A 27,231-nucleotide genomic window follows, 5' to 3' on the forward strand; every position below is an offset into this window, starting at 1 on the left:
CCACCAAAGCCACGGTATTGCTTTTTTAGCCCCATGTCGCGCTCAAGATCCGATATTCCTCTTCCTCCTAAAACCCCCAAACTCTCGAACAAAAGTCTCCCCCTTCTCCAAACCACATGATCCATTTCATGTCCCGCGTTGTTGTCCTTGGGCTAGAGGGATTTTGCCTACTGTATCATGATACGTTACCTGGAACTATCTGCTAAATCCCGAGCTCTGATCTGCGTGTATCTTTCGAACCTTTCTTTCATTCTCAGCGTATTTTTCGGGAATTCCCGAATCGCTGCTGTTCTGCTCTTGGCCGTTATGAAAATGGCCGCCCTGGTTTCTTGGCAATCTGCCGAATAGCCGTGAACCGCTAAGAAAGGAAAAAAAAGTATGGACGATTTTGCTCAAGTGAGACGACGCCTGTCCAATTGGTTGGACAAGGATAGATACTCACTAATGAAAGTGTCATTTTCCCGCCACATCCCAGATTCTAGTCCTACATAGCCAGGCCAGTCCTCCTGTCAAAAAGAGAGATCTTCCCGTTTCCAAGATCCGCGCCACATGTTCAGTGCTAAGCCACGATTTTTGTCGCAAGTCGGCGGCAAATATTACCGTGGCCGCCACAGCCACCGATGGCAATGAATACTTGGATGCGCAAAGACGTGATGAATCTTATCCCTATAGGCAGGCAGGATCTAGCAAGCTACCTGCAAGTATCTGCCTAATACTGCCTCTCTTTATGGATTTTGCCATGATCGAGTAATGCAGTTTCACAACGATGATTATATGATCAAGTGGGTGGGCAGCTTGAAGAGCATGTCAAGAATCCTCTACTTTTATAATAAATAATAGATGATGTATTTCGATGAGTCTTAAGCGTATAGCACTTGGAGGTTATGGCAAAAGAATTCCACGGTCGTCATTTAGCAATTCCAATTCTAAATCAAATCTTGGATTGCACAAGGAGAACCTTTTGTCTTGAATCTTTCACAAAGCAGGGACTGCAATTTGATGAAAGCACTTGTGTTTTGATAATCTATTCTTGCTCCCCACCTCAAAAGTGTCGCTTTTTTGGCTACAACCGTTAATGAAAGCACAATGAATCAAACCTGTGTCTACTGGTTAAGCTCGACATAGTTGGCTGGGAAAAGTCCAGATGCGCCGCCGTAGTGACCAAACCACCAATCGTCATCAGGGAACTCAAGACCAGTAATAGTCGCGCCCTCTGGAAAGCTGAGTTCTGTCGAAGACATGTTAGCAATGTATTCCTCTTTTTTTGTTTTGGTCAGGCTAGGAGCTTACCATTGTCCTCGGCAGCTTCGTAGTCGAAGCTTGCAGTAGCAGTAGCGCCGCCGCCGGCAGCAGCCTCTGGCTCCGGCTCCGGTTCCGGCACGGCAGCAGCGGGAGGCGGCGGAGGAGGTGCAGCAGCGCCAGTGGGTGCCGAATCGTCATCGTCAACAAGTTCCACATAGTTGGACGGGAAAAGACCGCTCTCTCCGGCAGAGTTGGTGCCCATCCACCAGTCTTCGTCTACCATCTCAATGTTGGTAACGTAGTCACCTTCGCGGAGTTCAAGCTCATTGTCTTCCGCCTTTTCATAGTCATACTGGATCAATGCCCTCTTTCCGCCAGTAGCAGCTGGAGCATCGGCGACTTGCTCTTCACCAAACTGCTGCTCTGCAACAGCAGTCGCAGCGGCTCGAGGGTCATAGGCGTCCTCCTCCTCGGGAAGCTCCTCCTCTGCCGGTACTTCTTGTGCCAGGGGACGAGTAGGCAAAGATCTCGGTGGTTCGTGGACAGGTTCGAGCTCGGGCTCAGGACCTCGAGGAACTGGGACAGCGACTGGAATAGGCTCAGGCTCCTCTTCCTCTTCATCTTCATCGGTGACTGGAGGCGGACGAGGAGGCATGCCAGGCAGAGCAAAGCCACCAGATGGACCGTCTGAAGGTCGAGTGGCTGGGGGTGGCGGCGGAGGCGCCGCCTCGTCCTCCTCTTCCTCGTCTTCGCCAGCAGCGGCGGCACCGATTGCAGCTCCGGCGACTGCCCCGGCACCTGCTGCAACACCAATTGGTGCAGCGCCCTTGAATCGATCCTTCAGAGAGCTGACGCCTTCAGGCCTGGCTTCTGGCTCCTCATTGCCCTGGCTAGTCGTAGTATCTCCAGTCTTCTGTCCACCAATTCCCCGACCATAAGCTCCTGTTTGCACAGTACCCCAGGATTTGCCAGTGTATCCACTCTGCCATCCTCCTCCACTCTTTTGCGGCGCGACAGGCGAAGTCACAGAGGGGCTAGCAACACTTGGGGCCGCTCCACCACCTTGAGCTGCTTTCTTTTCGGCCCAGAGCTGTGCAGGAGTCTTGCCGCTAGAGGCCGCGAAAGATCGTCCAGCAGAGCCGACCTGGGGGTTTTTAGGAGCGCCGCCTGCAGGTCCAAGTAGACCGAAACCACCCGGGTTCAGAGGCTTGGTACCTCCGTACGAAGAGGAATTGTCAAACTTCTTGACCACCTTTGGCTTTGGCAACTCCGTAATACGCTCGGACTGGTTGAAAGCTGCGCCCCGTTCGGCCAAAGACCTCGGCTGCTCGGGTGCCTCCTCGGGGGTAGATTCAGCAGGCTTCTGGGCTTTTGCACGAATGGCGGCAATGTCTACCTTTCCGACGGGCTCGTATGCGCCTTTGACCACTGTAGGCCTGTCGTCGGGTTTCTCCTTGGCGGCTGCTCGAATAGCGGCAATATCGATCTTGCCAACAGGCTGATAGGCACCTCTGACAACGTCTGGACGCTCATCGCCCGTCGACGCTGTAGGTTGACTTCGAAGCGCATTGATGTCAACCTTTGTAGGCTTATAAGCAGACTCAACCTTCTCAATTTGACTCCGCGAGACCTGGGGGGCATCCTCGCCCCAGCCGTCGTCATCTTTCTTGGAGCGCAACTGGGCGTTGCGAGCGGCCACAATTGGGTTGAAGGAGATGGTGCCGCTAGCAGTCGTGGGAAAGACCGGCTTCGACTTGACAGGAGGAGGGGCGCCCGACGACTTGACTGGCGCGCTGCCTCCAGCGGTATACTTTGCGCCTGAAGCATCGGATATCTTTTGCAGGATGTTTGCTGGTTCTATGTCGCTGTCTGAGCGGGCGGTGATCTGTACGTGGTAGCCGTGAAGAACCTTGGAGACGGCATTGAGATGGCTAGTAAAGTAGCCCTTGGTTCGCTCGGGAACACCTCCACCGCACTGTTGCGAAAGTGGTCAGCTTGTTGCAGCAGGGAAAAAGTAGTAGATTGGATAGGGCAGTCAGCTTACCCATGCAATGAGGGCATATTTCGGGAGGCCGGAGTTGGGGTCTTTGATTTTGACAAAGGCGAATTGTACTCGACCCTCGTTGAAGTCTTCGAGTAACTCTTCAAGCTCGCCTTCGCCGGTAGTCTGCACCTTCAGTACGCTCTCCTTATTGCCTGAATCTTGGAAGGCATTGGCTAGGGGAGCTTGGACTGAGAATAAGGCCCAACTGGCGAAGGTGGAGGAGTTGCCGGAGGCGGATGCATTAATCACAGCTTGATAGCTGGACTTGATCGAGGGCCCATTGATCGAAAGATTGAGGGACGCCATGATTGTTTGCGAATGAGGTTGGTGATCTGGGTTGAGAGAGGTTCTGAGAACCAGCTTGCTCGATGTTCTCAGTGAACAGGAGCTGAGCGACCAGTCGTGGGGTCGATGACTACGTCAGTTACGGAGGGAGGGCACCGCACCGTGAGTGAATGGAGGGAAACGGTGCTAGTGGGCTAGCTTAGGGGTACCAGGAACCAATCATTAGAGTTTATACGTGCCTAGAAGAAACGGAACCTGCGGCAGGTAACACTGAAGAGAGTCCCCTCCCAATTATGTACCATGTCGTGCAGGGTGCGTTAATCTGTTTGTGCTTTCTATATTCTTATGGTCGGCTTAGTGTACATACAAGTCCCTGGCTGGATGCCCAACAGCATAGAATCACTTTCGTTGCAGCCAAATAGTACTTGGACATTTTATAGACCATTCTACCTGCATCCAATCGATTCCATGAAACCTTTCATACCACAATAGTACAATAGTCTGAACGTTGTTCGAGTAATGGATCAGGCTGCTGGAAGCGCCAGGCAACCAAATAAACCCACAGATGGGAGAAGCGCTGCATGTCAGTTATGTTCATTACGTACTTGGGTTTGTGGCAGTGCATTTTGGGTGATCGACATTGCTGCTCCTTTTCAAGTTCAAAGTAATTGAATGTCCGTTTTGGCCGACTTGCCCGTAACAAACTTTGCAGCAAATACACATTACGTACTAAGCGCTAGCCCCAACAGCCCTGTCGATCGCATGGGAATCTCTCAGCTGCAGTGCTGCATCTTTTCCCCAATCGGAGAGCATCTATCAAACACGCAACAACGACGATCCATCCGTCCCGCAAACAACCAACACAAACTACACAATTATCCAAGCTTCTTATCTGATCGCGTCGCTTAACAGATACCATATCGTCTTAATCACCGGCAACAAGCGGCCAAGACCGGCTGATTGTAGCTGAATCAAGCAAGGGCACTTTCCGCATCAAACCACCCAGTTGCCTTCGGTTCGTTCAGAACCACCCGCGCAAAAATGCCATTGCTATCAGAATCATCCTCGGACATCAGCTCGTTATCCTCTGACTCCCCAGAGCCTGATAACGAGTACGACTCGCCGGCCGTTGATGAGCCTGCGTTGCCCCCGTCCAAGCGACAAAAGATTCGCGACGACTCGCGCGCCTCATCTTCTGCACACGTCGACCCAGAACCAGCAGAGCCAGAGCCAGAATTTGATGGCGACATCTCCTCAGACACATCGGGCGACGTGCCGAACTCGCCCATCAATGCCAAACTTGACGAGGAGGAAGCACAAGAACAGGTGACCATTTGCGCCTGGGATGGCTGCGACGCGGGTGATCAGGGCAACATGGACTACCTCGTCGAACACATCCACAACGACCACATAGAGAGCCGACAGAAGAAGTACACATGCGAGTGGATCGGTTGCACTAGAAAGAGCATGCCTCATGCTAGTGGATATGCCCTGAAGGCACATATGCGCAGCCACACGCGCGAAAAGCCCTTCTACTGCTACTTGCCTGGTATGTCTGCTTGCTAAGATCTTGAGAATCCAACTCGAGTCGCAAATCAACATTTGTCTTGGAAACTGGCAAAACTTTTATGCTAACACGACTGCAGAGTGCGACCGCGCCTTTACAAGATCTGATGCTCTGGCCAAACACATGCGCACTGTACATGAGACCGAAGCTTTACGACCCAGTGACCCCGTTCCAAAGTCACTTCAACACGAACGCGCCGATAAGGCCAAGCAGAATAACAGACTCAAGATTGTGCTGAAGACTCAACAACCACACGGTACTCAAGACGACTCCATGGACGACGCTGCTGACGAGGAAGTTGGCTCGGATTTCTTCACAACTCTTACAGAGCAACATGGCTTCACGAGTAAGGAGTTGTCGATTGGACAGGCAGATATTGAGTCTCTATGGCGATTGTGTGTCGCGAATCTCAAGTGGGCAACCGAGGAGGGCGCAACGCTTCGCGAGCAATGCAAGGAATGGGAGGAGCTGTATCGGCAAGAGTGGCTTGAGAAGGAGGTTCTCCTGGAACAGGTTGAGACTGCCGAAGTCGATTGGTGGCATCGACGACACGCTGTACTTAGTGGCGCTGCTGATATACAGGTCAGTGGTGCTTCAAAGGTCAAGCTATCGGGGAGCCACGATCCCGAGGAAACAGACCAAGAGGGCGATGACCTTGAAGAAGGCCCGGAAATCGCCAAAGGCACCGATGTTGAGGTTGAGGAGGACTAGGCGGCGACATCTTTCCTTCAGCATAGCACACGTGCTAGAGCATGGAACGTGAGGAGCGTCACGACCCAAGACGAAAAAGTTGTTTATTTCTCCCGCGGCCATCAAGTTATGGTACCACGTTGGGACATTTGAAGGCAGGAGACGGTCTCTCTTTGGCCCATGGTAGGGCGTGGTTAACCTCAGCTCCCATTCACGCATTGAGAATTAGGTTTTGAGAGTGCCCTCGACGGGGTCTCTGTGTTAAACGGTCATGGAGTCAGGCGTTAAAAGAAATCCTTTCAGCGGTACCCGCTGGGCTACATTGTTATAATGCATTATGGACTTCAAGCTAGATATCGACTTGATAATTTGATATTAATGAGACACATTCTTAATGCCATGATTTCTTGCTCTAAAAAACGGGTTGTTTCAACGGATTCAAGATTGACTACATTGGTATGTTCAGAGCATTAGAGAGAACAGATCTCAAGACTATGGGAATGCAGAGGGTCTTTTCCAAAGACGTGGCTTGTTGGATCATGGCTACCTTTTGGTTTCCAGAAATGGGAATATGTATGCTCCATTATAGTATGCCTCGGGCTTCACGTAAACTATCATCTAGCAAGTGAATCTGCATCGACTCTTCGTACACAAACAAATCTACAGACCCTTCTTCTTCTGCTTGCGCTTGTCGGCCTCGGCATTGGGGAAAGGCCAGCCGCTGGTCCGCTTGTCGGCGCCAGTACGGCGCGAGATTCTCGCCTTCTCGCCGCCAAACAGCAGACACCAGGTCCCAAACGCGGCGAGGCCAGCGCTGCCCACGAACCCCAGTAAGAAACCCGTCTGCCCCGTCTCGTTGTGCTTGGTCCAGCAGTAAAACGCAGCAGATCCGTGATGCAGCGTCGTGATGAGCAGTGTTGCGGCCGCATAGGGCGAGATGCCTTCGGTTGGTGCTATATAAACGAAAAGATCAAAGAGGTTAGTCTGGGCATTTACACAACCAAGGCCTTGCGTTCTTGGATGAGAGGGGGGGAAGGAGAGCGGCTTCTTACTCTCGACCATGCTATTCAACGGCAACGCCCCCGACAGTACCACCGTGACGGCACCTAGCGCGAGGAGCGCAAAGCCCAGGGACCGGGCAAAGTAGTTCTCTACGCCGCTCGCCGGCTCCATGATGCCCTTGTCAATAGTCAGAAGCCCATTGATGGCTTGCGGCCAGACGATGAGCGGGATCGCCTGGGTTGAGAGCCAGAGCAGGGACGAGAAGCTATAGGCCGATACTGCGTCCATTGTGTTCTTGTCTCGCTGCCTCTGCCTGTATGGCAAAGCTGGTGGGGTTGATATGTCTTTTTCAAGCGAACAAGTGTGAATAGCTCCAAGGCCTTACGACAGAGAGAGGCCCCTTTCTGTATGTAGCGTGAATAAACAACTGTATTTTTGATAAATGTCCAAAAGTCCAATGTAGCTAGCTATTGTGGTAGAGATATATATGCAAGCAATCCCTGAAATATCCGTCGTGGCTGAGTAAAGCTTCAGTGAGCCCTCCTGCTGCGTTGTGGTATCTACATTAGAGAACGCGGCAGCTCGGCACACATGTGCACTGTCTTTGCAGCCAGCGCTACGTCACAGTTGGGTGAACAGAGTGAACAGCAGCACTTGGCATTTGATTGGGCGGGAGAGCCCTTGGAGCCGCACTCTAGTTGCACTCTAGTTCAGCAGCGGTTTTCGCGCTTCTAGACCCCGCGTCGTCGCCACGCCAGTGAAATGTTAGGCAGGTGGGCGCCCGATCTCGCAAGCCAAAAAATCGCATTGCATTTCAAAGCAGAGGCGCATTTCCGGTGATTGTGACTGGACGAAATTGGCCATCTTAAAGATCGTTTCCCTTGAACAACTACTCAGGCTCCGAGGCAAGTCGCAAACACTTGGTTCCTCTCATTAATTACTTCTCAAGTCGACCCGTACCTACAAGACACCACTTTTACCGGTCTCGAACACATCAGTTCAGAAGCTGATTGTATTCGGCAGTCGATCATCAATCACTCTTGAAGAACCGAGACCCCGACTACTTACTTGCTGGTGCAGCGTTTCGTCAAGTGCTTGCCATCGGCGCACTCTCGTAATCAGCTTTTAATCGCAAGCACCAGCCGCAGCCATGTCTGCAATCCTTTCAGCCGATGATCTCAACGACTTCATCTCCCCCGGTGTCGCTTGCATCAAGCCCGTCGAGACCCTTCCCGCTCCGGCCCCACCTACCGACGAGCCGCTTGAGCATGAGGTGATCCTTGATGGTCACCCTTCCGCTGCCACTGCCAGCACAAACGAACCGGCGCAAATATCCCTTACCGACTGTCTAGCATGCTCCGGTTGTGTGACATCGGCAGAAGCAGTCCTCGTCAGCCTGCAAAGCCACAGCGAAGTTTTAAGCGTTCTAGATTCTGCACCAGGACTACAATTGCGCCAAGATGCGAATGGAAGCTGGGCTGTGGATGGGCTCGAGAATCCCGAGGCAAAATTGTTCGTAGCCAGCGTTAGCCCACAGTCGCGCGCAAGTCTGGCAGCGGCAGTCGGTGGTCGCTTGGGAGAGCAGGCTGCGGGCAATATGATTGCGCAACTCCTAGGTGGAAGCGCAGGTCTTAGAGCAGGCGGAAAGTACAACAATGCTTTCACCTGGGTAGTCGACACCAATACCGCACGAGAAGCATGCCTGGTCCTGGGTGCAGAGGAAATATTAAGTGATGTTGTTGGCGATGGAAGAGCCACCAAGCCTATCATCACAGCAAGCTGCCCAGGGTGGGTATGTTACGCGGAGAAGACGCATCCACACGTGCTGCCGCACTTGTCAAGAGTCAAATCTCCACAGGCGCTCATGGGCACTCTTTTGAAGACAAGTCTAAGCCGTGTACTTGGAATCCCGCCGGATCGGATATGGCATCTCGCGGTCATGCCTTGTTTTGACAAGAAGTTGGAAGCAAGTCGAGAGGAGCTGACCGATGCCGTCTGGGCTGGCGATGGCAAACCGGGAAGAGGTGTACGAGATGTGGACTGCGTCATCACCAGCAAGGAGATCCTGATGCTTACTGAGTCGAGAGGCATGGACTTTTTCCAACTCTCCCATGAATCGGTGTCTTCATCCCAAACAGCACCCTTTCCAGACCAAACACTCCATGAGTTCTTATTCCGAGAAAAGCGAAAGACGCAGAAGCAGAATGATACTGCCGCCGGGACATCAGGAGGCAATCTCCACTACACCCTTCAGTATGTCTCAGCTCAACACCCAGGCTCCAGGATAGAGACAATCCGGGGCAGAAACGTAGACGTTGTGGAATACAATGTCATCTCGGCCAATGGACAATCGCTGTTCAAGGCTGCCAAATATTACGGTTTCCGCAACATCCAAAACCTGGTTAGGAAACTGAAACCAGCTCGGCCGTCCCGCGTGCCGGGAGGTAGACCTATTGGTGGTTCTCGCAAGATGGAATATCAATACGTCGAGGTCATGGCATGCCCCGGTGGCTGCACAAATGGCGGTGGGCAGATCAAGGTCGATGATCCTATTGTGACAGAGAGGAGGGGGATAGAAGCCAAACCCGGTCCCCAGGAACAAAAGAATTGGTTGGCAGAGGTTGATGAGGCATACTTTTCGGCCGACGAGCCCGATGTCGAACCTATTGATAATGATTCGACATCTCACTTGGTCGGTGGCATTTCTCCGTCGTACATTCGAGATACCCTAGCGCATTTGTCCAGCATTACTGGTGTAGACATAGATAGATTGGCCATGACGACATATCGGGAAGTTATCAGTGATGTCGGCAAGGACAAAACGACTGACACGGAAAGGGTTGTACAATTGGCTGGGAAAATCGGAGGTGGGTGGTAAGGAAGATACCATTCACAGTCTTAGTGTACTCCGACACGAGATAATGAGATATGATCGATGAAAATCAGTCCTCCTTTGCTCCTCGTCTGGCGAAACCGAAACCGCCCCGGCCACTGCCATCGGGGCCGCGAGGTGCTCGAATAGTATGCTCGTATTTTCGCGGTGTAGATTGACCTGACGTCCCGGATCCAGTGCGCTGTTCCATGGGAACAACTGGTCTTGGTGAGTAGTTGGGGTCGTAAAGCTCTCTCTCACGCCCTTCATCGCGTCGTTGTGTGCCTTCATGCAGATTTTCATCCCTGGATCTTCCAGAATCTGTGCGATGGTGGTTGTTACGATCACCACGTCCCCTAGGGCCGCCCCTGCCACGACCTCTGCCTCTTTGATTGCGTGGAGGAGTTGTGGTTCCGGGGGTTGTCGCTCCTGAGCTACGTCCGCTACCAGCTCGAGAATTGCCGCTGCCGCCGTTGCTGCTCTCTCCAAAGATCTTGGCCCTCGTTTCGGCGTAGAGCCGCTGTTTCTCCTCGTGCTCACGCTTCTGGCGTGCCCGGATTTGCTCCGGCGTCTCCTGGGGTTTCTTGTCCTCTTCGTCGCTATCGTCTGCGAGGGACAATTTGGCCATACCACCCGTGACTGGGTCTCGCTTTGCCAGTACGGGTTTACGCGCGAGGACTATTGGGGGCGCTTTGAATGTTTGTGCGAACGGGGGTTCGGGCTGCTGCGACATGTACTGCAGGGGTGCCCCATTGTTTGGCTCCTCTCTGTCGGGTTGTTAGAAAATTGTAAAGAAAATTAAACCATTGATCTAGATAATTAATAACGTACGCCGCTTCCCAGAGTCTTCTGTTGGACTCGGCATGCTGCGCAGCGCGCTCTCTCTTGCTGAGGGACGCCGGCGCCGGTTCTGGAGCTGATGGTTCGGCGGTAGCCTTGTCTGCTTGCGTCTCCCAATCGTCGTCCTCCCAAGCATCTGGAACTTGAGCCTTCTTGGCCATGTTGAGGCAGAATACGCGTAATATTTGCAAGTGAGATACTTTAGAGTCTGCAACTTCGAAAGCACAACCTCAAGGAAGTCACCGAAAAGTTAGCAAGTGGCATGGGCGCGAGCGAGCGGGCAATGAAGTCACAACGGGAAATAACCTTGTGGTATGGGCCCCCCGTCTCTTGCTTGGGCTTCTTTTGCGGCTGCGCTTAATCGGCCAGGGGTCCATCCCCCTTCTCGGAGCTGTCCAATGACAGGCTGTCAGCTACTGTGGGGTTGGCGGGGTTGTCGACGTCCTCTCATGATCCGGCTTCGGGTAACTCATGTGGTTATGAACATTTTAATTTCAGAAAATACAAATCAAAGTTGAGATCGTTACCATTATCACTCCCAGAATCATCATCGCGTCACGATAAAATTCCATCAATTTTAGGAAATTCGGAATATTGATCCGCATTTTCTGGTTGTTTTTCCAGCACTGGGAATTGATCATTGGCAGCAATAAACACCAGTTTTTTGCAGATCCATATCGTGTAAGTCGCGCTTGTAAGATAGAAATATCTGCTTCATCACTAATCAGGACTCAGAGTTGCTTGCTGTAAATACATTGTTGGGGTTTCCTGAATCGAGGTATCATGGCTAGTTCGGCAGGAAATCGGGCACCAGGCCTTCACACCCCGACGCAGTCCTTCAGTGGTTCCCCGGCAGACACCATGACTCCGGGCCTCCATTCTTATAATCCTATCGCAATCAATGACAAAAAGAAGCTCAAGGAGGAGGCCGATATTGCCAAGCAACGTCTCTCTGATCTCAAGTTTAATATTCGTAAGTGTCGGCCCATGTGATGCAGGATCATGGTCAGATTGAACTAATGAAAACGTTTGTTTCAGGGGATTACCCAGACCCTTTGCTTCCACGAGAAGTTCCCAGAGAGCGTTACATGCCTCAAGGTCTCACAGAAGGGGATGAGAAGCATCTCTTGGAAGTCATTGCCAAGTACAAGGCCGGACAGTAGAGAGAAGCAGGCAAACATCATTGATGGCGTTTGGGGTCAGTTTATGAGTCAAAATTAGTTGGTCATGTATAAAAGTAGAGCCTAATCTTGTGTCCATTGGTAGCAGAAAAGTACAGCTCTACTATTTTTACCACTCTCAAGAAGTATGGGAAGAGATATTTGATTTTAGAGACTACCATGCATGTAGTCTTGAAAATGCAAGATGAAGCTATTCTCACGTTGAGAACGAAGCCATACAGAGACGTCTGACAACGTAGGGCAATTGCCAGTCCGCAGCCCTCTATCAATGGAAACCAGCCACTGAATACTAAATGTAATGAGGAACAAAAAAGATTCTGCCGTTTGCATTTCGTGTAGCTACTTGCAAGCTTCACTATTGGTGCAGCAGAATTTCGAGGAACAATCCAACCTCCCAGCCGCTGAAAATCTTTTCTTTCCAAAAGCCACAGCAAGAACAATCTGTGCCCTGCTTCATTTGAACAATCCACCTGGCCGGCTTTTTAATTTTCTTCCAAAAGACGGTACAAAGTCCAACTTTCCACCACGTCATTTCTTTTCTCAAACCACCTTCCAACGTCAATCATCAATCAGTACTTCAACAATTTTGAAGGACAAATTTCGAAGTCAATTCACAACTCCCACATCAATCAAATACTTCTCTACTTTGCCCCTCAGCATCCGAGCCCTCCAGAACTCACAAACTTTTGCTGGCTCAAAAGCTTTGAGTTCATCATTCATCTCAATACTTGATCACCCAGTCAACCGACTTCAACCTTCTGACTCATTCTCCTCTACCCCCATCGGTCAACATGACTGGAGTTTACAGCCCGCCCAGTCCCCCGCAGCGGCCCAACTTCCAGTGGGTTCTGGCAACTCCCCCCGATCCTCATCGCAAACTTCTCACACTCACGTATACACCCAACCGCCTCAAGCCATCACAAAAGCGTGCAATGGAAGACACTCTCCAAACGCGCCGTGACGATGCCAGAAAGAACAAGATGATCAGAATTCCTGAAATTCCCATGGAAGCTGCCGTGGTTGCCCTCCACCCATGCTACCGAGGCACCAAGCTCGATGGCGGCTACTACGAGTGGCTTAACCGCAAAGTCTACAACTTTGAAATGCCTGATATCGTCCGTCGGGTTAACAAGTTCCGTGGCTTCCCTCAAAGAGACGACCCGAAGTACAACATCATCGATCCTGAGAAGTACCAAGAGCACTACCGCTCAGAGAAAGGTCAAGCTGAGCTAGAACCGTACATGCCGTACCTTCGCAAGTACTGGGCCACCAACGGCGATGTCTTTGATGAGCATCTCGACACCTTGGACAGCTACCACGAGGATACCGACGAGGACGAAGGCCGCCATATCGATGTTCTCGAAGGTTACGAGGATTCCCGCATCATGGGTGATGTTGCCGAGGCTGTGTGCGGACTCTCTACTCCTCCTTCTCTTCATGGACCAAGTCGCTGGGAGCAAGAGCGCAAAGACTTCACTCGCGACGTTGCAAGGAGGGCATCCCAAGGGAAGCGAATTGTGGAAGCCACTGCCACTGCCGCTATTCGAGATTCTGCTGAGGAGCATGGCTCACTCGCTTGGGAGTCAGCTAATGGTCTTTTGTCATCTCCCCTGACTCTGAACGGTTCTAGCCCGAACTTGTCCGGATTCTTCGAGTCTATCGAACAGGACCGCAGCAACGCCCAAAGTCCTGGCCTGATTTGGTGGAACCCTTTTGGCTCCAAGGTTTCATCTCCGGTAGCTGCTTTGCAGAACAGTTCTCCCATACCTCCAATCGCCCCGAGCCCCGTCTTTTCGCCAGTTCCAGAGCTCGAGAGAGCCTACCAAGGAGCCAGCCCGCGCAGTCCTCCCCATTCTGTTAACTTATCCATGAATCGACCCGCCAGCGCCATGGCATATCATAGCCCAGCCGGCGAGATCTTCACCAGCAGGGCTTCATGCTATCCCGAGGACGCTAGATGGGAGAATTTCCGAGCACGTTCAAACGTTCAGAATTTGGCAATTGCCAACGCATTTGAACCGGTTCCATGGATGGCAGGGCATTCTCCGGTATTCGACACTGAGCAAAAGGACAACGCAAATGAGTTTGGAAGTTTGGGATTCCCAATGGGTATTCGACGATGGCATCATTATAGGGCCCCGAGTCACTATGGACCCCCAGAGCACTATGAGCCCCCGGCTGACGATTACACGTGGTGCACATGTCCGGAGCACTCCAGCGGCCTTCAGGACACCGTCCTGACTTCATCCTCGCACCCTGAGAACTTTAAGAGCGTTCGTGACAGGGTCCCCACTCCACTTCCCTTCGTTACTGCACGTGCCGAGAAGCGTCAGCGCGAGGACGATGCCGACGATGAGGCATCCGACAAGGAAGACACCGTTGTCGTCAGAACTGAGGGACGGCCCGCTGCGAAGCGAAGACGAACCGATGCGGTGGTTCAGCCCAAGTGGCGCAAGAGCCAAAAGGTCCGCAAGGCCCGCAAGAGTGGCAAGAGCAAGAAAGGCAAGAGAGGCAAGAAGAGGCAGCATGGTTCCGACGATGACGAGTACGAGTTCACCGGCCTCGAGGTTGCAGATGAGGACAAGGCGTACGAGAGAGTCTAGCATCAACGACCTCGCAATGCTTAGGTCTTTGCTTTGGTGTTTCTTTCAACAGCCTTGGCAAGTACAACCATAAAAAAGGAGGGAGAAAAGCACTACGTGATGTTCAGGTACATCATCATCGATACGCAACAACGAAGACCGAAATGTTTCTGCCTTTATTTCCTTTGTTTCAGAGCAATCTTTTCAGCATCGGCTCTCATGCTTTTCCCTTTCGTCTATCAGCATAGATGTCGCCACTTTTCCAGAACGAGCCGACGGCATCTCTAGGATACCCGCTGCATCATTTTCGTCACGACATTTTCAAGATACCATTGCATCACTTTCCGGCGTCATTGTTTGTTTTCTCTCTCTCTTGAGCACGTTGGGAGACGAGCTGTCCGCCAACATCGGGTTCCCCGATGGGAAATTCGCAGAACATGGAGGAACCGTTATTGAGATACATGCAGGCATGGGTCGAATGCGGTTTTGCCACGATTTGATGCGGAGACAGTTTGATATACTTTCTAGGGGGAGCAGGTAGCAAGCATGCCTCATTCTTTGGTGGATGGCAGAGAAAGGTCAAAAGGATAGGCCAAATGTTTCTGATTTGCAGCGTTCACAGGAAAATAAAACCACAAAAAAACCACAATAATGACTTGATTGACTTGATTTGAGGTGATTGCTTAAGATGACAGATAATTACGGATTCAGAACACATGGCCCAGTCGAGAACACACACAAACACAATCTCGGCTCGTGCTTGAATGAACCTATTCCATATTGTTAATTTACGAAGGATCAACTACATATCTCTTGTCTCTGATACTGACAACCACATCTTCGTATTGCCACAAAATGCAAGTGAGATTGAAGCCTCCCAGGATGGACCCGAATGTCTACCTTGATAACAGTTGAAATATGGATCCCTTTACAAGGTGGGTGAGATGCCGATAGTACACGCACCTGAGACGGGCCCAACCACGACGATCACTTGAAGTGGATATTATTTGACATTCCATTCGTCCAGCCAACTGATTGCCATGTGAAGATGCCCGATACGAACGATCCCTTGGATTTCAGTACAGGCTATCGATATCAAGATGTTCAAGAGCCATTTAGGAAATTCTATAGCAAAAACAAGGCTGGCAAAGCCAAGGCATCCTGTGGTTATTTTCCCACGTTATACAAGGTCCAGCCCTTCAAGTCAGAGAGAAGTTATTCAAGCATATGGCAGTCATTGTCGGTCACGCCCAAGCTGATCCCCCCTATTTCAGCCTCGACATGTGAATATGGGGGAAGTCCCTGAATATTGCAGATTGCCGGTAGCCATGGCGATAGGAAATGCCTCTTTTGCGGGGGAAGCAAAAGATGTGGTTCGGTGATTTTTCAGCCTCATATATTCCGGCCAAAAAAGCACGCAATTGGATCAAGAAAACTTGGGATCTACCAAAAAAATGGTTCGCGGATAATCGAGAATGACGTCATGATTGTTTACTGTATGCTAATCGCTACTAGTAGTAAATAATCCGCGGCTTTATGCAAGTCCGGGCGACCTTTTGCTTAGCGCTGGTGCATGGATGTGCACTTTGCATCGGGAGGGAATCGGAATTTGACCGAGGGAGGAAAATACCTACTGGACAGACCCGTAACAGGCCGATGTCTGTGTTATTTTTGATGGCTTCACATTGCCGGTATATTTGCCAGATAAGACAATTGGCACACCACCAAATAAAAAGGGCCCGGACACGGGCCGAGTTGCCCTTCGGTGCGCATGTGGCAATTTCGAACTCACTAAAGTCCCCTTTCCCCTCTTCTTTTTTTTCTTTCGGAGACATAAAACTGGGAACTTGTCTTTCGGGAGGAATCGCATGCGATGCAAGTTTGCAGATTGTTGGGCGGTGAACCCGAGACGGAGGTTGGGAAAAGGGTGGTGGTCGTCGTGTGGTTTTCTCCACCCCCAATTTTGCCATTTTCCGTTGTGTTGTTTTTGTCTGGTGCACGATACCAAAAGATGGGGTCTATATATAACTCTAAGAGCAGCCGGTGCGTCTTAGTCTGAGTGGAAACCTGTGGATCAGCGTATATACTTGGACGGTTGGGCACGGTGAATTTGGCCGAGGAAGTTTGCAGGTAAGATAATGTTGATAGTGTTTTAATTACGTGTTCAACAAAGTACTTCTCATGGGATATAGCCATGGTGATTCTGCTATGGGGTGTTTCATCTTTGGGATCTCGGAGAGTGAACAGCGAGGTTATAGTATAGCAATTCCAAAGCGGCGGGTCGGTGCATGCCAAGTGCGTAAAAGGCTTCTGGTAGGGATTACCGATACTCTCACTGTTGCGTTGGGGGTAGACAACCTCTGGAGCAGGAAATCCCGAGATGACTGCAACCTCCAGTGCATGAATGCTTCAGCCGAGATGGTGTAAGTAAAATTCTACATATTGATTGATGATACGCTACAAATGGAATATGATGGCTGATGCACGTGGGACGCAAAACCGAATGTTGTGCCATGCAGTATGAACGAATATGTTTGACCTCTGCTGGGTTGTCTTATGTACGGCGTACGCTTAAGCGGTGACATGGTAAGCTGACTGTCGTATCGACAAAGGAGGGCTACTAAATGTGAGCGACCAAGCAACGTTTACATGTATGTGACCACCTCGTATGTCTTTTCTCGTAGGTAGATTTGTATATCTGATGATTGCGCCCATTGCTGTGCATATCTTCTGCTTGTCAGCTGTTTTTGCTTCCTTCAGCCTTCTTGGCCGCCATGCTGAGTCTAAAAGTGGCATGTTGAGCACATGCAATCCAATATTGGTGATTGCACTCTCCAAGGCCTCAAGCACGGCACTTTTTGTGAGCCGAATAGGATGGATGCAGCCGCGGATTGATGCCGCGACCTGTCGAAGAGATTTATTACTCAGCTGAGTATTCCGATGTGATGGACTATCGGATGGGACTTGGACCTTTCAAGAGGGTGCGAAGCCTTCGCAATTGCCAAAAAGAGTCATGATTATCCAATCACGGCCTCGGCAAGACCCTTTAAGGATGGTGTCCAACTGTCTGCCAACCATTGCGAATCCTAGCCAAGGGCACCTGGACCACCGGCTGTACGGAACTCTGTGCTGCTTGACCCCAAATTCTCCAAACAGCTTGTCACTATTTACCTAGGTCAATTATTCGGCTGGTGTGAACGGTGGAATGACCCGGAGTCAACATGACATGACACGACAGTCGCAATCCCGGACATCTGGAAGACGTCTAGAAAGAAAATTTCAAACCATTGGAGCGAAAGAGCTTGGCCAAACATGCGCCCGGCTCATAGCGGCCCTGTCGCTACAACCGACCAAAGCTTAAAACATGAGACCAGGTCGATATTGCCGGGGGGAATTGGACCAGGATCGTCGGTCCTTTCAACCGCCGCCGTGTCATCATGTCACTAACAAGTCGACGACAACGATGCTACGCAAAGTATCGTCTTGGGAAGAGTTGTTCGAGGAAGCCGTGGTCACAAGCTTTGAAATGGGCAGTCTGCGATTCGTAGTATGCCCTTTTGCATGGGGGCTATTATTAAAAGGCCGGCATCTCCTAACCGCACCATCAGCGCAAGGTGCTTGTGCCGTCTAGCTGGTCCGATATCGAATGTTTAGATAGCCTGGATCAGGTGCTTGTCTGTCTAGTGTAGCCGTAGCTGTCATCTGGGAGGGAACCCTTTTAACATCTTGTCATTGACGCGGCTGCAAGCGAAGAAGAAAAGAGGAAGGGAAAAAGAAAAAAAAAAAAGGTCGATCAGTACCTAATCCAAGCTATAGGGCCGGGTATAAACCTGGGCAGTGGATATGATACCTGACTGTCAAGAATACGAATGACGAGGTGGTATCGCTGCAGCTTTCCAGCATTGCCAGCACTAATAAGTATTTCTTGCTTTTTCCTCATTTGCGCTGTAGTGCTATATTGTGCACTAGGCGACTCAAGGAGGACGCGCAAGAAAGTGGACAGGAAGGCAATAACATACCCTCCAAATCATGACTCTGGTCTCAACAGGTCAATAGGAACGGACGGAGGGTGATTGGACCGAAACTACAGGTTATGTACCACGCCATATGAGAAGAATAAGAAAGTTCAGGTCTTGAGACATGGCCGGAAAGTGCGAGAAACATGGAACATTCTGTCGTCGTTCTAGACCAGTTTCTAGAGGCGGCATCGTGAAAGAGCATCTGATTTATCGTCCATCTTTATCGATACGGCCCCCACATTGCGTATCATGACCACTTCAAATTGCCCCTCAGAGACTCTGATTTTTTGGGTTGCAAGCCCAGAAGCACGTACATGCCAATGATTCCAGTGCGATGTCGACAACGAACCTTCTTCGCCTTCCTGTGGTGCGATGCGGAACGGTACGGTACGGCACAGTCGGGGGCCACATGTGAAAAGTATTGTACAGACCATGTAGGTTGAGATGCGGTGTCAGTTCCGGGCAAGCCTATTCTTAGTACATATGACAGCGGGCGTCCAGTACGATGGTGCTTCCGATTCATGCCTGGCTGTAATGGTGCTGGTGCAGTATCACGCACTTCGACGCGGGAACGACCGCCTCCTTGCGATTAGTATTGCTTCAAACATTGTACAATGCATATATCTATCCAGGTAGTAAGGCAGATATTATACAAGCACTTCGCTTGATACACGGCGGCAAGTGGCCTGGCCTGGGCGACATTCCTCCAGCCAGTCTCACACCCGGGTCGATTTCCCCACCAAGCCAAACCAAGCTGTGCTCACTGTCGCTGAGCCTGGAGTGGCAACACCAAAAAGAGGAAGCCTGTCTACCTTACGTAGTACATATTTCGACCTGATACACGGCGAGCTTGATAGGTAGGCATGCACTGGAAAAAGGAAGCACAGAACCCTTGGCAACTCACTACAAGACACGTCTCGTCAATGGATAGCAATGTATGTGCAAGAGAAGCGAGAGGAAGACGTGGGCCAGGAATAGCGAAAAGAAGAAAGAATTGAAGACATCAATCAAAGACAAAAGATGTTCTCGTTCGCCCGCCTGGACTTGGGCAGGTAATAATAGACTCTGTTAACTTGAGCACCATCCAACCACAACAATCAATACCTACTACGTATCTACACAGTATCTACCTACATCATCTCCCCGCGTCAACCCATATCTTGTCTTCTGCCTGCTGGCCATGATGATTTGCAGGCATCGGAGCAACTAGGGACGATTTTCTTACTGACTTACTGTACCTAGTACCTAGCCTGCTAGTTACTCTCGACGCACTCGCAGACGGATGCACTGATTGCCAATCAATCGATGTGCAAATCAGCACAATCCCGGCTGACGATTGATGCCAGACAGCAGACCTCTTCCTCCTTTCGGCTGAACTCGGTATCCAACAGGCAAGATCCATCAGCTATCGCGCGTCTGAATTACCTCACTACGGCCAGCTTAGCCCCGCCCTTGCGGCGACGTCTACCAGTCAGAGCCACTAAGATCTGGTCCATTTCTTTCAGCAAGCCAACCAGCTAACCCCTACGGCTGCCCGCTTTTCCCTAGCACCACCGCTCGCTCGCTCGTTTCCTTCCAACCATCAAGCAAGCTTGTACTAAGCTCCATCCCAAGTTTCCCAATCAATCCCACTCACATCTGCAAATCCATCCTCTGTCCCCTCACGAACGCTTGTTGTCGTATCATTATTTTTTTTCCCCCTTCTCCCTCCCCTGTCCCCACGTAGCCATACACGAGAGCATCGCACAACGCACAACATCCCACCTTCTTGCCAGCAAACTCTTCCTCTCGCACCACTCCGACGTCACTTTCACTCCGGTCTTCTGAGTGCAAGTAAACGACGGAAAAGAGAAGACCAAAAATTAGAGAGTGTCTGCTATTACCAGGCGCCACTCCCCCCAGGCCTTTTTTTGCCCCGTTACCAACAGCCGGCCCTTTGACATTGAGCGCGCCTTTTCAACCTGCTGCTCACCACAATGTCTGGGTCGGAAGGTAGCTACGACCTGCTTCGGCGGGCAACCCAGGCGATGATGTCAAAGTAAGTGCAAAACCCACTTTCGTTCTCGCGGTCTCTTCCTTGCCAGTGCAAATCCCACAAACCGCCGCTGCGGCGCCTTTACCCACTTCCCCTGACCAGTATGGTGTAATTACTGCATCGCAATTTCAATGCCATTTTGGTCTTCATTTCGTTTCACAATGGGCCGCTTCGTCTGCCTGCCTCGATCCGATCCAAAGGGATTTGGGAGCCTCCGCTACCACCACTGTGGTTGCTACCTACTGCCACCCGGGACACTATTACCAAGTGGCCTACCAGGGCCCGTGTACGTGCTGCATCCGAGCTTTTGCGCCTGTCCCATTTGCAGGCTGGTTCGGACTTGAGCGACCCCGTCGTCAGCTCTGCCAACAGAACAGCACCGCAGCACTGACTGCACTGCACTGGCTGAAGGACCCTTGCCGCCAGGGTGCTGTGCTGCGTGTGGCGAGGGGTAATAGTGGATGTGGGCTGTTACTACCGAGCGATTCAAGCGGTCCGTTGGCGCGACCCTAACCACGATCAAATGTCGGGCACACACGAAAAGAGGGCCCCCCCCCCTCGTCCTATTCTCGAGTCAGGCAAGTGCTTGAGCCGAAGCAGCAATCAAGCTACCATGGGTCGGTATGGCGGCACTCATTGAGCGAGTGAAGTGATCCTGCTTGCGATCATGGTATTGAAACCATGAACGCCGTACGCGCTGCGCCCTGCTGTTCACCTTTGGACGAGGCCGCCCAGTGTCATTGTCTGAGCTACGTTACCGTCTGCCCAAGCTGGAATTTGTCAAGGACGAACCGCCAGAAACGCTTATCTCGCCAGGGAAAGCCTTGACTCTGACTCGTCCTCGGCCTCTACCCAAAACGGTGCATCCCAGGATCGATATCTGCAGCAATGTGCTTGCCCTGCCTTGAACTTCTCCTCCTACAAACCCCACCTAAAAAAATTATGGCCCTCTCACCACTTGCTTGCCCCCACTTTGAGACCCTTCAACCACATGGCGTCAAGTTCCGTAGCCCTGGCTTTTAATACCTGAAAGGCCCGGGAGTCGGGTTTTTGTAAAAATTTCCCACGCTTCCCAAACTCTTGTCCTGCATCCTGTTCTTGTCCTTGCAGCATCGTCATCGGCTTGACTGGTATGTCAAAGGGACAGAGTTACTACTCCTGCTTGGAAATGCGTGGTACGAGAGTATCTGCTCTCAGAAGGCCGCCTTAGCTCTGTTTACCAACAGTTTTTTTTTTTGCACCAATCAAACATACTCCAAATTCTATATTCACTTTTTCTTCTCCCAGCATTTGCCGCAGCAGCATCTGTCCTTTTATTACTCTTTTAGTTCATTTTTCTTCACTCGGAAGATTTGTCGATTTGAGTCAAGATAGCAAACATGACTGGTATTAACTTGCACAGTAGGCAGGGCACCACGGAGGACGACGGGGCCGATCAGATTGGATCTGATACCCCGAGGTCCGGTGTCGCTACGCCTCAGCCAGATCCCCAGGATAAACGGCTGCCCGGTATCATGAGCTATTTTGGCCAGGTTCGTTCAAAGTCTCTGAGTTTCTTTCACAACACCTCGTCGTCTTCTCCCCAAGCACGAGAATCCGAGAATGCTCGCCCAGCATCGCCCCGAGAAGAGAAGGAAGCCAGCACGTCACCAAAGTCGTTGCCTACACCCGATGAGCAAAACTCCACTTCCGAGGGCATGCCTCTCCTGCCACATGAGAAGAGCACACCCCCGAAAGAGTCGGAATCATCGCAACCTCAGAATGATCCATACCCTACACCTCCTTGTTCGCAGACACCATCGGAAAGAGGGCTCAAACTGAGCGATGCGAGCGGCGATGGCGCGGATCTTGCACGAAGAACCTCTCTGTCCCAGGCTTTCAAGCACGGGCAAAGCCCTTCAGAGGTTCAGCAGTCTCGACGCGCTAGCGTAGCATCTCCTCTTACAAACGTGGTCACTGCCACAAGTGCTGTTGGCCAGTTGTCTGTTCCCGATGCAAGCTCTGCTTCCAATACTTCACCACCAACCACTATTGCGCAAACCCCATCGGAAGCCCCTGGCAGTTATTTCCCTGCTTCAGTTGATCGGCTCAAGAAGCTAACACTTGATGGAACCGAAAAGAGCGGCCCCCCGACTCCTACTCGAGCGCTCTCATCTACGCAGACTTCGCAGACCGATGGCAAGAGTTCTTCGAGACAGAACAGTGATAATGCCGAATCCACCGCCAGCGGTGTCATGACTCCGATCTCGGCTCAAACTGGTGGCGCAAAGGCTCCAAACTTCAAGGGAAAGCTTACTATCAAGATTCTCGAAGCCAGGAACCTTCGCCGAAGCCGCGACCCTTACGTTGTAGCTGTGTTTCAACGCAGCGAGCTTATCTCTGGAGGACCAAGAACGTTTCAAGATGAGGACGAATTGGATGTGCCACCGCCAGGGGCTGGTGGAATCCCAATCCAGCGGCAGGGAAGCGAGTCAGGCCGCTCCATGGCGATCCCGATGAGGAGCCGCCAGAGCAGCAACACCAGCATGGGTGACTATGGCTCTTACCGCAACCGACCGAAACGTACTTTCTCCTGTCCTAAGTGGGACGCCGAGGCTGTCTTGTAAGTGTTCCTTTGATTCTTCCTTTCTTTTTAATGTTAGCCGGGCAGTCATGCTGATTCTTCTTCCAGTGATGTTGTGGAATCGGACATGCTTGTGGATATTTCTGTTTATGATCATGGGCCCAATGGGGAGGAACTCCTTGGACATGTGGACATCCAGGCCCAACAGTCCTCATCTGATGATTCCGTTCGAGGCTGGTATCCTTTGAAGGGAAATGTCGACACCAGCGCCGAACATGCACCCACGGGTGAGATCTACGTCGAGGTCATCTACCACGGAAATGAGAAGAGGCACTATGGGCCAGACGACTTCCAAATTCTGCGGCTCATCGGCAAGGGTACTTTTGGCCAAGTTTACCAAGTGCGGAAGAAGGATACCGGGCGTATATACGCGATGAAGGTTCTGTCCAAGAAGGTCATTGTTCAAAAGAAAGAGGTCGCCCACACTGTCGGCGAAAGGAATATCCTGGTCCGAACAGCTACATCGGAGTCTCCCTTCATTGTTGGACTCAAGTTCTCTTTCCAGACACAGCAAGACCTGTTCCTGGTGACAGATTACATGTCTGGTGGAGAGCTGTTCTGGCATCTGCAAAAGGAGGGTCGGTTCGATGAGAAGCGGGCCAAGTTTTACATTGCGGAGTTGATCTTGGCGATACAACATCTTCACTTCAACGACATTGTGTATCGTGATTTGAAGCCGGAAAACATTTTGCTTGATGCAAATGGTCACATTGCACTCTGCGACTTTGGATTGTCAAAGGCGAACTTGACCAAGAACGACACGACCAACACCTTTTGCGGTACAACCGAGTACCTTGCACCCGAAGTGCTGCTCGATGAAGCTGGCTATACGAAGATGGTCGATTTCTGGTCGTTGGGTGTACTGGTCTTTGAGATGTGCTGTGGCTGGAGTCCTTTCTACGCCGAGGACACTCAACAGATGTACAAGAACATTGCTTTTGGCAAGGTCCGCTTTCCCAGAGACACCTTGTCGCAAGAAGGTCGCAACTTTGTCAAGGGTCTTCTGAACCGCAACCCCAAGCACCGTCTTGGTGCTATTGATGACGCGGAAGAGCTGAAGCGTCACCCGTTCTTTGCGGATGTGGACTGGGATGCTTTGTCTAAAAAGCTCATCACCCCACCCTTCAAGCCTAAGCTATTGTCCGACACGGACGTTTCTTATTTCGACCCAGAGTTCACAAATGCTCTGAACCAGAATGGATCTTTGAATGAGCGGGCTCAGCAACTTGCGACCGGCTTCGCCAACTCGACGCCGCTGTCGCCCACTGTACAGGCCAATTTCCAGGGCTTCACTTTCGTGGACGAGAGTTCGCTCGACGACCACATGGCTGATCGGTACGATGACGAGGAAATGCGGGATGCCCGCCGGGACAACGACTGGGATGAACTTGATGATATTGATCTTCGAAAAGCCAACAACAGGATGAGTGGCATTGTTCGGACGGGTGCGAACGATGAGCCTTTCAACTCACAATTCGACATGTAATAGCTGGCCGATGGAGGGGCTTAGTTTATATCAGTGTTTCAGACTTGCAAAAAAAGGGGCAAGTTCGCAAAACATTTTACTTCAGAGTTTTAGCATCATTTGCATGAGCCGGCTGTTTGTTTGCACGGCGGTTAGGTATTTGCTCCTCCGACATCGAATAGTCTGGAGGCGTTCGGATCTGCAGATAAAGCATCATGGCACATACAGACAGACAGAGATATCGTTGCAAAAACAACTTGTTCACAAGCATGGAGGTATGCAATTAATTGGTGATGGAGGTGACGATGGGATCGGTATACAGATGATGCACAGATGTGGGCATGGACAGCAGTACTGGCATCACAAGTGGAAGAGCTTTCGAATAGGCTTCTACTCTAATGATTAGGGCTCTGTGGAGCCGAGGTTGATACCCTGCATGATGTTGGTTATCTAGTATAGGCAAATTGAGCACGATGTCATATCACGGAGTTATACAATGGTTTGATTGAAATGCGATTATTCATACAAGGACAATATTTGCCATACCTGGCTTTACGATGCCATACCAAGCTTAGACTATAGTGACAAATTATCTCTGCGGATATCTGTTGGCAATTGCTACAAGTGGCTGAGATTTAAGAACCAAGGTCTTTTGACTCTCCGTATATACAACTGTCAAGGTGAAATCCTATGCCAAGCAGCTCGGCACTGCCCGAACTGAACCTGATATGATGGCTCAACTCGCGTTCCCTGCTGAGAAACATTGTCCCTATACTGCTAGGAGAGAAAATGATTAGTGATGGATTTCGTGATTTCCTTGAGATGATGATGATCATGATTGTCCAAGACGCGAGAGTCGGGCCTCTCTGCAATATTATACACCCCCACGATCTTGCAGACTTATATAGCGTATTCAATCTTGTCTCCTGTGGAATGATCGAAAATGTAAAATTCATGTTTTCGTGGACGTGCTTCTTGGTACATCTATTGAAGAAGGTGATTCATGTCGAGAGGTTATGTGATGTCCGTATGATTGCATGATTTCTATTCAATCTCTAGAATTCGCTGTTCTGCGTGCTTGAAATACTCACACAAAACCAGTTGCGACTCGATTTTGTATCCCGGAGTTTCATAGAAGCCAGCACCCAAGCGATGATATCGTTGGCTATTGCTTTTTCTTAACAAGACCAGAAATCCCAAACCTTTATGAGAGACCCAAGTTTATAACAAGTATACGATGACGTCACCGGTAGACGATCCGTCATCAGCTTCAAGCTCCTGGTAGCCGCGTTCAAAGTCGGGCTGGAACTTGAGATTGGCAATTTTTCTACCGTCTTGTAGTAATAATTCCTGACCACCACCAAAGGAACAATCGAGATCATCGCCCTTGTACAAAGTCAGAGGCAATATGCAGTCAAGCACCGGACCCTGGACCACAATATAGCCCCCAAGAGCACGGCCGAAGCGGCCGGCTTGTGTAAACGTCAAGTCTTCACCTTTGAAGGTAATGGTGGAGTGTCCACGCTCGGCAAAAAAAAAGAGGAGCCGATCGTATTCTGTCAGCCGCGGCACCGATGCCTCAGGACCACGAGGACGCCAGGTAGGAGGAGCCCCGGGTGTAGCAGGCTGCCTCGCCGTCGTTGAGCTCCTCGAAACCGAATCGGCCTACTGCCTTCCAGAGCAGATCACGGTGCAGGTGACTCTTGCGCAGTCCACATAGATATTCTTCCTCGGGTGGGTGGGGGCAAAGAGCTTGTAGGCGCTCTTGAGCGTGCGCGCCACGGGGTCACCCCATAGACCCAAAAGGTGCCGTTGCGCATAACACTCATACAGGATCTGATACTGGGTAAACAGCAACAGCCGCGATGAGACCAAGTCGCTCTTGGTACGTCCAAGCACGCTAGAACAGCGGGCAGGGCCCATTATCGAAGTAAGGCAAACACGGGGGGTTGGGTTGGTGTCGTAGACGTCTAGCAGCAGCGACACCTCGCCCACGTAGCGTTTTGGCGTAGACGCCCCAGCTTGGCGGCCTCGAAAGATCATGTCCAACAGGCACAGAGTCGAGGCTTCAATGTGACGCCCGCTGAGGAAGCCTCGTGTGCTATCGACGCCAAAGGTAGAGCCCAGTGTCACGTGGGCATTTGAAAAGTACTCAAACATGCGCGTGGCCTCCTTTTCCCAGTCGGTCTCGTCCTTTTGGATTACACAGATGGAAACGATCCAAATGCATTCGAGACCTAGCATGCGAGTATATTGTATGGCGTCCTTGAACGTTCGAAGTACAACAGCCCAGGGAATCCCTTTTTTGAGTGTATTTCGATGCTTTCAACCGTTGTCAGACACGGCGGCGGCTGCTTGCCCCTGACAGTGCGTCAGAGCAGCATAGCGAGTTGCTCGGCGGTAGACTGGAAGTGTCTCGAATGAGGTGTATGCCGCAATCCTCGGCATTCTCTGGAATACGTATCAATCTTTTAGGAAGAACATGCTTCTCAGACTTGTAGGCCGGAGCAGTCGTGATTATGGACGCAATCATGGATATGACCATCAGCCCAAGACAGGGGCCGCGTCTGACCTGGGTCCGTGTATGGATGCCTGCCATTCGAGTAGACTGTTGGCCCCGGCGGAGCGTCTACATTGTCGTCGTCATGGTATAGGTAGATTTTGATTCACATTGACTGCTCCCTTTGCCGACCACCAGCTCACACGAGTTGTCGAACCATATACCGGTCCCATTGAGCTTTCCTTACGAGCGCCGCACAACAGAGATTTGTCTGCGGAGGAGGA

At 51.1% G+C, this 27,231-nt stretch overlaps 9 protein-coding genes across 9 annotated transcripts; 5 read left to right on the forward strand and 4 right to left on the reverse strand.

Annotated features, from left to right (window-relative positions):
- Positions 1 to 1,103: 1,103 nt before the first annotated feature.
- Positions 1,104 to 3,592, reverse strand: PFICI_00536 (uncharacterized protein; the record flags this gene model as incomplete). The annotated part of the gene is made up of 3 exons (XM_007829117.1): positions 1,104 to 1,228; positions 1,291 to 3,217; positions 3,287 to 3,592. The coding sequence occupies 3 exons, from the start codon at positions 3,590 to 3,592 to the stop codon at positions 1,104 to 1,106; spliced, it is 2,358 nt and encodes a 785-aa protein (XP_007827308.1).
- Positions 3,593 to 4,612: 1,020 nt separating this feature from the next.
- On the forward strand, positions 4,613 to 5,849 carry PFICI_00537 (uncharacterized protein; the record flags this gene model as incomplete). Its single annotated transcript, XM_007829118.1, has 2 exons — positions 4,613 to 5,120; positions 5,218 to 5,849. 2 exons carry the CDS (start codon positions 4,613 to 4,615, stop codon positions 5,847 to 5,849), a joined length of 1,140 nt encoding a protein of 379 aa, XP_007827309.1.
- Positions 5,850 to 6,488: 639 nt separating this feature from the next.
- On the reverse strand, positions 6,489 to 7,118 carry PFICI_00538 (uncharacterized protein; the record flags this gene model as incomplete). Its single annotated transcript, XM_007829119.1, has 1 exon — positions 6,489 to 7,118. One exon carries the CDS (start codon positions 7,116 to 7,118, stop codon positions 6,489 to 6,491), a length of 630 nt encoding a protein of 209 aa, XP_007827310.1.
- Positions 7,119 to 7,980: 862 nt separating this feature from the next.
- On the forward strand, positions 7,981 to 9,708 carry PFICI_00539 (Cytosolic Fe-S cluster assembly factor nar-1; the record flags this gene model as incomplete). The annotated part of the gene is made up of 1 exon (XM_007829120.1): positions 7,981 to 9,708. One exon carries the CDS (start codon positions 7,981 to 7,983, stop codon positions 9,706 to 9,708), a length of 1,728 nt encoding a protein of 575 aa, XP_007827311.1.
- Positions 9,709 to 9,772: 64 nt separating this feature from the next.
- Positions 9,773 to 10,703, reverse strand: PFICI_00540 (uncharacterized protein; the record flags this gene model as incomplete). The annotated part of the gene is made up of 2 exons (XM_007829121.1): positions 9,773 to 10,469; positions 10,534 to 10,703. 2 exons carry the CDS (start codon positions 10,701 to 10,703, stop codon positions 9,773 to 9,775), a joined length of 867 nt encoding a protein of 288 aa, XP_007827312.1.
- A 622-nt stretch (positions 10,704 to 11,325) lies between these two features.
- PFICI_00541 (uncharacterized protein) lies at positions 11,326 to 11,705 on the forward strand (the record flags this gene model as incomplete). Its single annotated transcript, XM_007829122.1, has 2 exons — positions 11,326 to 11,515; positions 11,581 to 11,705. 2 exons carry the CDS (start codon positions 11,326 to 11,328, stop codon positions 11,703 to 11,705), a joined length of 315 nt encoding a protein of 104 aa, XP_007827313.1.
- Positions 11,706 to 12,514: 809 nt separating this feature from the next.
- On the forward strand, positions 12,515 to 14,326 carry PFICI_00542 (uncharacterized protein; the record flags this gene model as incomplete). Its single annotated transcript, XM_007829123.1, has 1 exon — positions 12,515 to 14,326. The coding sequence occupies one exon, from the start codon at positions 12,515 to 12,517 to the stop codon at positions 14,324 to 14,326; it is 1,812 nt and encodes a 603-aa protein (XP_007827314.1).
- A 7,412-nt stretch (positions 14,327 to 21,738) lies between these two features.
- Positions 21,739 to 24,468, forward strand: PFICI_00543 (uncharacterized protein; the record flags this gene model as incomplete). The annotated part of the gene is made up of 2 exons (XM_007829124.1): positions 21,739 to 22,961; positions 23,031 to 24,468. The coding sequence occupies 2 exons, from the start codon at positions 21,739 to 21,741 to the stop codon at positions 24,466 to 24,468; spliced, it is 2,661 nt and encodes an 886-aa protein (XP_007827315.1).
- Positions 24,469 to 25,668: 1,200 nt separating this feature from the next.
- PFICI_00544 (uncharacterized protein) lies at positions 25,669 to 26,691 on the reverse strand (the record flags this gene model as incomplete). Its single annotated transcript, XM_007829125.1, has 2 exons — positions 25,669 to 26,073; positions 26,137 to 26,691. The coding sequence occupies 2 exons, from the start codon at positions 26,689 to 26,691 to the stop codon at positions 25,669 to 25,671; spliced, it is 960 nt and encodes a 319-aa protein (XP_007827316.1).
- Positions 26,692 to 27,231: the final 540 nt, after the last annotated feature.

Source organism: Pestalotiopsis fici, assembly GCF_000516985.1.
Source record: "Pestalotiopsis fici W106-1 unplaced genomic scaffold PFICI_Scf_1, whole genome shotgun sequence".
Lineage (NCBI taxonomy): Eukaryota > Fungi > Ascomycota > Sordariomycetes > Amphisphaeriales > Sporocadaceae > Pestalotiopsis > Pestalotiopsis fici.